The sequence below is a fragment of the Bombina bombina genome, chromosome 5 (genome assembly GCF_027579735.1).
Source record: "Bombina bombina isolate aBomBom1 chromosome 5, aBomBom1.pri, whole genome shotgun sequence".
In the NCBI taxonomy this organism is placed as follows: domain Eukaryota; kingdom Metazoa; phylum Chordata; class Amphibia; order Anura; family Bombinatoridae; genus Bombina; species Bombina bombina.
This window is the reverse complement of record NC_069503.1, coordinates 979,205,220-979,218,871: the sequence shown is the minus strand read 5'-3', so window position 1 is coordinate 979,218,871 and position 13,652 is coordinate 979,205,220. Positions and strand designations below refer to the sequence as shown.

Here is a 13,652-nt window from a genome sequence, read left to right as displayed (position 1 = left end):
ATATGTTTATATTATTATTATTGGTTATTTGTAGAGCGCCAACAGATTCCGCAGTGCTATAAACATAGGCGGAGTACAACAAAACATTTATAGGGATCAAACAGGTAGAGGGCCCTGCCCAGAGTTGTACTGTTGTAGTCAGCTCTTAAAGGGACACTGAACCCAATTATTTTCTTTTGTGATTCATGTAGAGCAAGCAATTTTAAGCAACTTTCTAATTTACTCCTATTATCAATTTTTCTTTGTTCTCTTGCTTTCTTTATTTGAAAAAGAAGGCATCTAAGCTAAGGAGCCGGCCAATTTCTGGTTCAGAACCATGGACAGCAGTTGTTTATTGGTGCTGTCCAATCAGCAAGGACAACCCAGGTTGTTCACCAAAAATGGGCCGGCATCTAAACTTAAATTCTTGATTTTCAAATAAGATACCAAGAGAATGAAGAAAACTTTATAATAGGAGTAAATTAGAAAGTTGCTTAAAATTGCATGCTCTATCTGAATCATGAAATAAAAAATGTGGGTACAGTGTCCCTTTAAGAAAGTGATCTACAAACAGCTGGACTCTTAGGCTTACATGCTAAGGGGGTTCAAGGAGATAGCAATGGAGGAGAGGAACTGGTATAAAGAAAGGTTAGCGTAGGTTGTATGCATCCCTGAACAGTAGAGTTTTTAGGAAGCGCTTGAAGCTTTCAAAACTAGGAGAGAGTCTTGTGGAGCGAGGCAGAGAGTTCCACATGATGGGAGCCAGTCTGGAGAAGTCCTGTAAATGGGAGTGTGAGGAGGTAACAAGAGAGGAGGAGAGTAGTAGGTCATGAGCAGAGTGAAGGGGACGGGTGGGAGAGTATCTGGAGACAAGGTCTGGGATATATGGGGGAGCAATGCAGTTGAGGGCTTTGTATGTCAGAGTGAGAATTTTGTGTTTAATCCTAGAGGCAAGAGGAAGCCAGTAAAGGGATTGTCAGAGAGGTGCAGCAGATGAAGAGGGACATGTAAGGAAGATGAGCCTAGCAGAGGCATTCATTATGAATAAGGATCTAGGCGGCAGCTTGGGAGACAAGAGAGGACAGAGTTGCAGTAATCGAGGCAGGAAAGGATGAGAGAGTGGATTAAAATCTTAGTTGTGTCTTGTGTAAGGAAATGTCTAGTTTTAGAGATGTTTTTAAGGTGGAAGCGGCAGGATTTAGCCAAAGACTGAATGTGACGAATGAAAGAAACATCTGAGTCAAATGTGACCAAAAAATGTCAGGCATGCAGGGTGGGGGTAATGATGGAGTTCTCGACAGTTATAGAGAGATTAGGGGTGGAGATTTTGGATAAAGGGGGGAAATAAGTTTTGGAGAGATTTAGCTTGGGGTAGTGAGAGGACATCCAGGAAGAGATGTGAGAAAGACAGTTAGTGACACGGTTTAGCAAGGAAGGAGATAGGTCTGGAGCAGAGATGTAGATTTGGGTGTTGTTGGCATACAAATGATATTGGAACCCGTAGGACTTTATTAGGGAACCTAATGATAATGTGTAGATTGAAAAGAGAAGGGGACAGAGCCTTTCGGTACCCGACAGAAAGGGGTTACAGGGCAGAGGGGGCCACAGAGAAGGCTAGACTAAAGGTATGGTTTGACAGGTAGGAAGAGAACCAGAAGTGGGCTGTGTCACAAATGCCAAAGGATTGGAGGGTTTGGAGCAAAATATGGCGGTCAACAGTATCAAAGGCTGCAGACAGATCAAAGAGGATAAGCAGAGAGAAGTGACCTTTGGATTTCACTGTAAGTAGGTCGTTGATATCCTAACGATTGCTGTCTCTGTGGAGTGATGGGGACGAAATCCAGATTGCAGTGGGTCAAGGAGGGAGTTTAATGTAAGGAAATGGGATAGGCGTGCATATACTAGCTTTTCAAGAAGCTTTGAGGCAAGAGAGAGTAGGGAAATAGGGTGGAAGTTTGATGGGGAAGTTCAATCAAGAGAAGTTTTTTTGTGGATATGTGGGACCAGTGCATGTTTCAGAGATGAGGGAAATATACCGGTGCTGAGGGAGAGGTTGAAAATGTGTGTGAGTATAGGGGTAAGGGTAGAAGAGAGGGAGGGGAGTAGCTGTGAGGGGATAGGATCAAGGGGACAGGTAGTGAGGTAAGAGTGCAGTATAAGTGCAGAAACTTCTTCCTCAGTAACAGGGGAGAAAGAGCTAAGTTTATGGCCATGTGAGTTGTGGTTGATTGCGAGTGTTTGAGGGGGTGAGAGAATGGAAGTATGTTGAGAGCTTATTTTGTTTCTATATGAAGTTGATTTTGTTATTGAAGTGGCTGGCAAAGTCTTAAGCTGACAGAGAAGTTGTATTAGGAGGTGGGGGTGGGCGGAGAAAAGTATTGAAAGTGGAGAACAGATGTTTTGGGTTTGAAGAAAGAGTAGAGATAAGAGTAGAGAAGTAATGCTGCTTACAGAGATTAAGAGCAGAATAGTAGGAGTTCAAGATGAATTTGTAATGAAGAAAATCAGCTGAATTTTGAGATTTTCTCCAGGGCCACTCAGCAGCACGGAAACATCTGCGTAGGTTCAGTGTCAGAGGAGTATTCCAGGGCTAAGGATAAGTTTATGATTTCCGAGCTATGGTAAAAAGGCCTAGATTGTCAAGGACGGCTGTAAGGGTGGAAGAATTATAGTGGCAGATATATTGGTCAGGGCAGGAAAAGGAGGCGATGGATGAGAGGAGAGGTTCGAGGGAATTAGCAAGCTGTTGCTGATCTAATGACATAATGCTTCTGTGAAGTTTGGTGTAAGGAGTAGAAGAAAGGAGAGTTGTAGGGAGGGATGGTATGTTGCAAGTGAGGACATGGTGGTCAGAAAGAGGAAAAGGGGCGTTTGTGAAGTTTGAAACAGTTCATTGATAGCTAAAGATCAGGTCAAGGGAGTGATCGTCTTTGTGAGTGGGATAGTCAGTCATGTAAACTTGATCATAAACTTGTTCATGTAAACTTGTAATCATAAACTTGTTCATGTAAACTTGAGTAGATGTGTTAATCCAATGATTCCGGTGCCAGAATTGTGAGTAGTAATACCTTTTTATTGGATTAACAAGTCATTTACCTTTCTTACTTAGGTCTGAAGCACCCACAATCACAAAAAAAGCTTAAAGGAACAAGAAATATCTTGTAATTACAATATTTGCTGCATTCTAGCATACTAATTAGCATACAGTACTTTAGGCTCCCGCTCACACGTTAACTTTATTGCTGCCCCTAACACCGCCGACCCCTATATTATATTTATTAACCCCTAATCTACCCCTAATCTGCCCCCCACAACGTCGCCGCCAGCTACCTACAATAATTAACCCCTAATCTGCCGACCGCATCTCACCGCTAATATAATAATAGTAGTATCTTATATATGGCTGGGAGTTTCTCCAAGGCATAGGTGACTTAAAATCTAACAGGAAAAGAAGCAAAAACACTGTAATATATATTCAGTTTTATGATGTACTTAAATAACAATCCAAAATGCTTTTAATATTATTGTAGCTTCAGTTTCTTTTATAAACAAGGTAAAATTTAGTTTCATCAGGGTCAAGCCAGCCGCCTCAAAAATGTATTAAAAAAAAAAGCTTACAAGGACACTTCCAGGTTCTTCTGTCAGTGCGGCATGCCATATGGTCCTCATATCATTTACTTTGGATCACTGGAATCAAAGATGCAACTTTTTTTCTAATTTTAGTGCTTTTCCTCAAAGGAGACATTAATGACAAAAACCATATGGTTGTGGGAACACGGGCTTTAATAAGTGCATTCAAACGCAGCTGTAACAATATGCATTAAAATCTTGTTTTCATTAAGCTAATGTAACCCGCAGACCTACGATTCCATTTTGCGTTTATGGAGAAACATTTACTGGAAGGATATTAGAAACCATTCTAATTACCTAATCTGGCACCAGAATTAGAGCAAACAAAATTGCTTTGTATTACCATTTTTTTTAAATTGAAAGAAGATGTTTATGGAATCGCTGAATTAAAAAAAATGAAAAACAAGTAAAAAAAAAAAAAGATCTTTCCCTGTGTCATCATTACATTTAAATCAATAAAAGGCTTCAACTGTGTTTTTCATTAACCGTACAACTAGAATTGTGAGCTTAATGAGGCTTTTTAAAAATAAGTTGCATTAAATGAAACAAAATAAATATATTTTTAGCTGGGATTTATTTGCGGAATTGGTATTTCTGAACACAATGCACATTTAAAATAGTTTATGTTTTTTCAAGGGTATTTGTATAAACAATAAACTGATTGAGTTGACCAGCTTATGTAAAACTATTTCTGGAAAAGGAACTTTTTATAATTCAGCCTTTGAATCCAGCAGACTTGAGTTCTGCATGTAAAAACCCACTGCTGTGTAGTAAACATATTGAGTGAGGTTGGTCCTGGCTGAAGTCCAATAAAGCATTGCCAGAAGACATCTGTATTCAACATGGGCAACATGTGAGTCAATTCTCCTAATTATCATTCAAGAATTTTGTCTCTTTGATACTGCATAACTAAATCTATTCCCCCCCCCCCCCCCTTAAAAATGTTGCTTGTTTTCCGGTGAGAAGGAAGCAAGGTTTTATTAACATGTGATAACAGATTTATCTCCTGGGATCTGTTGAGTTTATGCTGCCGTGTAGTGGTTTATTGTCTTATTGTCAGCCAAAACCTGTAACACCTACAGTAATCATCTAACATTCTAAAATAATATGTTATCCAGCTTTACTTCAAGTTAAGATTCAATTAGACATTATGCTTACAAAATCAATTGAAAATAAACATTGTTCCGGACATTATTTTTATGGAGTATTTGAGTATCACTGTTCCAAAATCCAATAAAATGAAACATATTTACCTGTTTGTATGTTATACTTCACATTAAACATATTTATGTATGTTTCCATATCACTGGTGTGTGGAGCACAGTGAGATATTTTATTTATTCATTTTCTCATCCTGAAGAGTATGTTACAGTTTTCTGTAGGATTCTGGAATATATGCTTTGCTAGCCGAATTCTTCATACAAAACACTATTAGAGTTTGTCAAATATTATAGTAGCAATGCATCTCATAATGCAATAATCTGTACCTAGATCAGCCAAGCAGCTGGAGTTACATTTCATGTATATACCTAGCCTGCGCTTAAGCAATCAAACAAAGTAAAAGATGACAGTATATGTCAATCTGTTAAGGGATTTTGTGAAGAATTGCATGTTTTCCAGAGTTCAGATTTTATAGCAAGCTGTTGCCTCAATGTTTTTTGTATATTTTATAGGCCAATCTGCCCCTGCTACAACGAGAGCTTTTGCACTGCGCAAGGCTGGCCAAGCAGAACCCAGCCCAGTACCTCGCTCAGCATGAGCAGCTGCTTCTGGATGCGAGCACCACCTCACCTGTTGATTCCTCAGAGTTGCTTCTCGATGTGAATGAAAATGGCAAGAGGAGAACTCCAGATAGGTAAAGAAAGCAGAACTCATTTATAAACACAGCTACCTATTCTATATAAAGATGTAAATGCATCAAATATTACTGTGGTTTTATAGTTAGCTTCCGTAATCCATTAAAGAGACAGTCAACACCAAAATGGTTATTGTTTAAAAAGATAGATAACGCCTTTACTACCCATTCCTCAGCTTTGCACAACCAACATAGTTATTTTAATATACTTTATCATTTAAACCTCTAAATGTCTACATGTCTCTTAGCTGCTACAGACAGCCTCTTATCACATGCTTTTTTATTTGCTTTTCACAATAGGAGACTGATAGTTCAAGTGGGCGATATAGATAGCAGTGTGTGACGTTGTGGCAGACACTGCACTAATTGGCTAAAATGCAAGTCAATAGATAATAAATAAAAAGTCATGTGATCAGGGGGCTGTCAAAAGAGGCTTAGTTACAAGGTAATCACAGATAGTGATATCCCGAACTGTTCGCCCGCGAACGGTTCACAGCGAACATAGCTTGTTCACGTTCGCGTTTGTGGGCGAACACATGGCGATGTTCGATCCGCCCCTATGTGTCATCATTGTGGAAACTTTGACCCTTTATGTCACAGCCGCCTGACACATTAGAGCCAATCAACATCAGACACTCCCTCACAGACACTCCCAGCTACTCGGAATCCGCCATTTTAGACTCATAACGACCTTGCTTTTTTAATGACAGGACGTGTTGTGTTTTTGCTCCTGACATTAATAGGAAAAACATAGCTAGGCTAGTGTATTTACAGTCCAGAAGGACTCCACTCATCTCTGCTGCAAGCACAGCACCCCCAAAAAGCCCTTTTTAGGGCTATATTTCGTGCCGTTTTTTGTTTTTTTTTCGTTTTTTTTTTATTAGCATTTGCCTGGCTTTCAGCTGTGTGTTTAAGGCTCACAGCATATGCTGTGACTACTGCCACCACTGATATCTCCCTAACAACATTAGTTTAAATTTAACTAACCCAAAAATTTAATTATTTTTCTAGTGTAATTTTTTTTCATTTTCTATCAGGCCAGTGTCACACAGCATATACTCTGGTTCATTACTCTGTGCCAGCCAGCAGCCACCAGTGTTAATATCCGTTTATAACATTATTTTAAATTTAAAAAAATAAATAAAAATATTTTGCTAGTGTAATCTAATTACATTTACTATCATGCCTGTGTCTGTCAGGCTCACTCAGCATTAATATACCTCTTTTTTTTCAGTCTTTTGGTTAATTGGTCTGTGCCAGGCAGCCACCCAGCACTCATATCTATTCTTCACCTTAATTTTAATATAAAAAAAAAAAGTTTAAATTTGTTTGCTAGTGTAATCTAATATAATTTTCTATCCGGCCTGTGTGTTTTGCTGACATAGAGAGCCTACTGTGTTTACTTGCTGCCCTCCCTAGTCTATGAGCCACGACTCATATGTGTTTAACCTTTTTTTAATCCCCCCCCCCCCCAAAAAATAATTTCAATCATTTTTCTAGTGTAATCTAATAGTATTTTCTATCAGGCGTGTGTGTATCCGACTTACAGAGCCTACTGTTTTTAATAGCTGCCCTTCCAAGGCTATCAGCCACGACTCATATGTATGTGCTTAACCTTTTTCTTACAATTTCCCAAAAAAAGTCTTTAAATCATTATGCTAGTGTAATCTAATTGTATTTTCTATCTGGCCTGTGTCTAACTGTCTATCTGACTTACACAGCATACTGTTGTTATAATTGCTGCCCTACGTAGCAGCCAGCCAGTGCGACCACTCATAGAGTCATATGTGCATTGCACTTCTTAACATAATTTTAATATTAAAATCTAAAATTTTAAAATATTTTGCTAGTGTAATGTAACTTAATTTTCTATCAGTCCTGTGTTTTTGTCACTTACACAGCATACTGTGTTAAATTGCTGCCCTACCTACCATCCACGACTCATATCTGCCAGCCTGTCTGCCAGGCCCAAGTAGCCAATTAGTGGCACCAATCACAATTCTTGTAACAGTAATTTAAAAAAAAAAATCATAATTTTTTGGACTGCAAATATTCAGTCTCCTAGTGCCATTGAATTTCATTTACCTCCTGCCTGCCACTGCCAGCCTTTTGTGCCAGGCCGTCTAGCCAACTATTTACACCAATCATAATTGTTGTTACAGACAGTATAGTTATTAATTTAAATAAAAATTTTTTTTAGTGTTGATCTTAATCCTCAGTTTGCTCGTGCCCTAGAATTGCACTTTTCTACAGCCTTCCAAGCCTGTGTGCCAGGCCTACTTAAAAAATATTTACATTAATCATTTTTGTTGTGACAGTATTCTAATAATTAAAAATTAAAATTTTTGGTAATAGTTGTTGTGATTTGAATCCTCAGTTTGCTGGTGCCATTGAATAGCACTTCCCTCCTGCCTTGCAGCCTGCTGTGAGCCAGGCCCACCTAGCCAATTGTTGTCAGCAATCATATTTCTCACCATTCGGTGTCGTATCAGCTATTAAACTAATAATAACAGTACTACCAAAATACAGCCAATGAAGGGCCTTAGGAAGACTGAGCCAAGGTTGGATTGTAGTATTTGGTTAGGCTAATCATGATGGCCATGTAGACCACCACCAAGAGTCCTGGAAGTAACAGGGATGAGATAAAAGAGCTAAGAATAGTAGAACTTGAAACAACAGAGTTAGCCATGGGTGATAGTGCAAAACCGCTTGGCTTTTTTTTGGCTTTGGGTGCGGCTATTCATGCAGGCCATATAGAGCTGCCACCATTCGGTGTCGTATCAGCTATTAAACTAATAAGAACAGTACTACCAAAATACAGCCAATGAAGGGCCTTAGGAAGACTGAGCCAATGTTGGATTGTAGTATTTGGTTAGGCTAATCATGATGGCCATGTAGACCACCACCGAGAGTCCTGGAAGTAACAGGGATGATGAGATGAAAGTGCTAAGAATAGTACTACTTGAAACAACAGAGTTAGCCATGGGTGTTAATCCAAGACCGCTTGGATTTATTTTTGTATTGGGTGCGGCTAATCATGCAGGCCATATAGAGCTGCCACCATTCGGTGTTGTATCAGCTATAAAAATAATAAGAACTGTACTATCAAAATACAGACAATGAAGGGCCTATGAAGACTGAGCAAAGGTTGGATTGTAGTATTTTGTTCGGCTAATCATGATGGCCATGTAGACCACCCGTAACAGGGATGAAAGTGCTAAGAATAGTACTAATTGAAACAACCGAGTTAGCCATGGGTGTTAGTCTAAGACCACTCAGCTTTTTTTTGGGTTTGGGTGCAGCTAATCATGAAGGCCAGATAGACCTGGCACCATTTGGTGTTGTAACAGGTATGAAACTGCAAAGAACAGTACTACTTAACACAACCTACTTACCATGGGTCCCAGAGCATATGTTTGGTTGTTATATTTTGTAAGGGTAATCATGCAGGCCATATAGACCTCCACCAATAGGGTGAGTATGAGTAACAGCTATTAAAATGCGAAGGACATTACTAATTAACACAACATAGTTACCATGGGTCGCATACCAAGAGCAGATGTCTTATTATTATATTTTGTATGGGTAATCATCCAGGCCGTATAGACCTCACCAAATAGGGGGAGTTACAGAGATTAAAGTGCTAAGAATGGTAGTACTTAAAACACAACCTAGTTAAAATAGGTAGCAGACCGCATGTCTTATTATTATAATTTTTCAGGGTAATCTGGCAGGCCATATAGAACACCCCCGATAGGGGGGGGGGAACAGGGATTAAAGTGCTAAGAAACATACTAATTAACACAAGCTAGTTGGGTCCAAGAATGTTTAACAATGTTTAATTATTAGAATTTATTAGGGTAATTATATAGCTATCAAATCTATCTATTTCTCTTCTATCGATTCTATCTAACTATCAATCTATGTATATCTATCTATCCTATCTATCAATCTATCTTCTGTCCGGGATGTTTTGAGACAGCCACTTTGAGAATGTTAGTTAATTTAGACCCATTATGGCTTAAAAGCAGACTCTGCATAAACTATGTAATTTTCCATGGGAGTTTTGCCAGGGATCCCCCTCCAGCATGCGACAGTCCTGGTGTTAGTACCCTTGAAACAACTTTTGGCCAGAAAGAGTCCTTGTAGGTTTTAAAGTTCGCCTGCCTATTGAATTCAATGGCGCAGTTCACGGGTTCGCGAACAATACCGGAAGTTCGAGTCCGCCGTTCGCGAACCGAAAATTTTAGGTTCGCGACATCACTAATCACAGAGGTAAAATGTTTGGCTGTGCAAAACTGTGAAATGGATAATAAAGGGATTATATATCTTTTTAAACAATAACACTTTTGGAGTTGACTATCCTTTTAAGCTAAAAGAGTAACTTGCAAATGAAATACTAAAGATAGATAACCCAATATATGCATAGACCAATGAGAGATTTGTTTTATCAAGTATAATGTAATTTATAGATATTTCATATAACGGTTCTGGTGTGTGCAACATTAGCGCATCACTTGTATCCTGGCCCTATGTATAACAAAGTATCTATATGTTTTTACTGCTAGACATTTTTACAGAAATATATTGCAAATTTAGAGTAAATAATTCTCTTTTATTTTTATAGTAATTATTTTGAATTGAATTATGTGGATAATTTGCCCTTTTCAGTAATTAAGTTCAGTTTTCATCACAGGCTTTTCTGTTTTTGCAGAGGCTAAGTTCTGTAGTGCTGTAGAAAATATTAAGAGGAGGGGTCACAGAAACATCTCATTAATGCAAAAACTGAATTCCAATGGTTTATAAAATATGATAGACAATTAATGAGTAGCGAATGTTAATTAGCCAAGAATATTCTTTTAGAATAAAATGACTTGGTAGAAAATCCAAAACACATGGCTACTTTACGACTCACTAGCAACATATGATGGTAACTTTTATTTAATTGGAATAAAGAAAATATTAAGATTTATTTATTAGGTTGAATAGTAAGTTAAAGGAAGGGCATTTGGTAAAAGGAAGATTAAACTTTCCACCCTTGCAATATATAGAAAAATTGTTTATAGCTTCAATAACAGTAATTTTTGGTTTATGTCTAGAAGAAAATAGTCACTATAGATTCTATTCACCAAATGATCCATATTATATATAAAGGGTGTAGTGGTTTTCAAATGTACTCTCATTAAAAGCAAAATAAACCAATTAAGAAAACTTGGAAAGCATTTCAATGTTGTGGTCTCTTCTATTTTATATGCCCTTTCTATTTCAAAATCAAAAAAATTCCAAAGCAATTTAAATATGTAATTTAAATACAGAGCTTGATGCTTGTGAATGTCTGCCAATGTATTTTTGGCCTACAAATGTAACTAAATTACCCCTTAAGAAAAAATTGATACAGTACATTGTGGTAAGGCCCCCCAGGATATGACTTGCAAAGATAACCAATAACCATAATTATTTTCATTGAAGATGGAGATAAAAATTTTAAAACATCATTAACATATTTCATTTTTGGGCAAGTTCATATGCTTCTTTTGAAGATTTCTTTTTGCGCTGTAAAAATGTAGATTGCCCGTTGTTTTCCCTTTGATTAGGATATCTACAGACACTCTTTCCGACCATGAAATGAGAAATGCCAAGGATTTCAGCCAGGAGCTATTTTTATATAAACTCTGATCAGATGCAAATTTTATGTCACAATGTTGTTGAAAAATAGCTCTCTGGTGAAGAGTTTTAAATTAGACAAAAAAAAATAAAAAAAAATCCCTAGTAGACATTAAACATATTGTTTATGAAAATACATTTTTTTCACCTCTGGACTTAAATAAAATTATGTTTTTAAATGTTATAGATTCTCTAAGTTTTAGACAACTGAAAAAAAAATTTTTTCTCTTAATAAAACTGGGACTAAGTGACAACAAATGCAACTTATTGAATTAATATAATTATTTAACATTACAATTTGTCTTAGGATATATTTTTTTCCAAAATGTAGACCCTGTCAAAATAATTATATTTCCATGTGTTATTTTTAATTACTAATCCATGCAATATTTTAGAATTTAAATATTTATGTGTGGTCTTATGTAGTATGCTATATGATACAATGCTGCATTGACTAGCAGAAATAAGTGTCTGTTTACGTAGAACATTTGGATTTCAAATTGCATCCTCATTTTCTGTGCCTATTGTTCTTATTGTTCTTTATTAAAAGATAATTATCACATTTATAACTTGTCTACATGGACTTCCAAAATATGTGAAACGGTTCTAATGTCATTATCTAATATTGTAAACAAAAAATTGTTCTCTCTGAGCTCACATAACCAGTTAGTATAGATGAAAGATGAGTTTTAGATTTATAAAAAAAATCTCTAAAAAAGGCTGCTAACATAGTCCACTCTAAAACATTATATTATTAGATACTTGTATGATTCCATGATGCTTGTTAAAGTTTTTTAAGGTCACACAATATTATGCTTGCTGTATAAAATTATTATGCATATTATGTTCATGTGGGTGGGAATCTGTAAACCACAAAACATTACTCTCTTTGTTCTAGCAAATTTTTCTTTGTTGTTTTTTAATGTTGAAATCTAGATTAGGTTTGATAGGGTATGAACAGTCTGACAGAAAAGCTTTATGTTTTACTGAATGTTTTCTTGGTGCATATGGTCTGACACGGATGAGCAACCACGGTGAGATTTTGGAGTCTATTAAACTGGCTCATTAAAAAGATCAATCTGTTTCAATAATAACACTGGGAGCCATCAGTCACTGAAAGATTGAAAAAAAAAAAAAAACCTGACACGTGAGGAGAAAACACATCTGAGTAATTTGTTCATGACATGTCATGGTAGCAAATAACTTACTGCTTTTATCTTCTAGTAGACTTCAATACTGGCTAGACTGACAAGTTGTTCAACATCATAGGATTTATATAATTTTTCACTATACTCATTTTAATAAATCAAATATGGTGGCTTAGATACATGTCAAACATTTTAGTATATATGTTTTACATTTATCTATATTAACATTATGTGTAAATCATGTACTTAGTGCAAAAAAATATATTTTATCTTTAGAACCAAAGAAAATGGCTTTGACAGAGAGCCTTTGCACTCAGAGCATCCAAGCAAGCGGCCGTGCACTATAAGCCCTGGCCAGCGGTACAGCCCAAATAATGGTTTATCCTACCAACCCAATGGTCTGCCTCACCCCACTCCACCACCACCTCAGCATTATCGTTTGGATGATATGGCCATTGCCCACCACTACAGGGACTCGTACAGACACCCAAACCACAGGGACCTCAGGGACAGAAACAGACCTATGGGTAAGAGAGAGAGAATGCCTTTGTTTTGTGCATTTCCAACTTTATTAACATTTTGTAAGGAACATAACAAATATGCTAACCTCTACTAGTTTTTATTTTTTCTAATTTGAAAAGATAATTAATTCATAATGTAAAATATATTAATTAATATAAAAATCAAAGTAATTAAATCTCATTTGCTATTAATGGTAGAGTGGGCGAATAGGGTTGCAAACAACAAATCAGTCAGTCTCTGCTTTGAAAGTGGTAATTAAACACTTTGAACTCCCACTGCAGAGCTGACAGCCAAAGATATGTATAATGTCTCTTGAAGTCAGCTTTAACAGCAAATTTATCAATAACATAAAAGTTGTGACTACATGGTGTGCTCCAGTTTTCAAGCCAAAAGGAGTGAAATGTAGTATGGTTTGTATTATCATCTTTGAGAGACATTAAATTAAAATTGTCAATGTTACCTAGAGATCATAAACAACAGTATTTTAAAATGTATTTCTTTATTACTATTTTTTGTTGTTGCTATTTCTTTTTGATAGACAGATGTTCCTGTCCTCAATAACACCATTCTTTGCTTTCATGCACACTTATTTACAAACATTAATTTGCTCAAAGTTCATGTGAGGTTATTTTTCTTTAGTGAAAACGTTTTATACAAGGTAGCTTAAAGAGATACTAAACCCAAATCTTTTTTTTTTCATGATTCGGATAGAGCATGCAATTTTAAGCAACTTTCTAATTTACTCCTATTATCAAATTTTCTACGTTGTCTTGGTATCTTTATTTGAAAAGCAGGAATCAAAGCTTAGGAGCCGGCCCATTTGAGGTTCAGTAACTGGGTACCGCTTGGTGATT

At 36.7% G+C, this 13,652-nt stretch overlaps 1 protein-coding gene across 3 annotated transcripts in view; it reads left to right on the top strand.

Annotated features, from left to right (window-relative positions):
* Window positions 1-13,652, top strand: part of RUNX1T1 (RUNX1 partner transcriptional co-repressor 1) — a 160,931-nt gene that overhangs the window by 120,284 nt on the left and 26,995 nt on the right. For all 3 annotated transcript variants that reach the window (XM_053715194.1, XM_053715192.1, XM_053715193.1), the window contains exons 5-6: window positions 5,283-5,464; window positions 12,553-12,803. In XM_053715194.1, coding sequence (XP_053571169.1) covers window positions 5,283-5,464; window positions 12,553-12,803 — 433 coding nt within the window. The remainder of the gene's footprint in view (window positions 1-5,282; window positions 5,465-12,552; window positions 12,804-13,652) is intronic.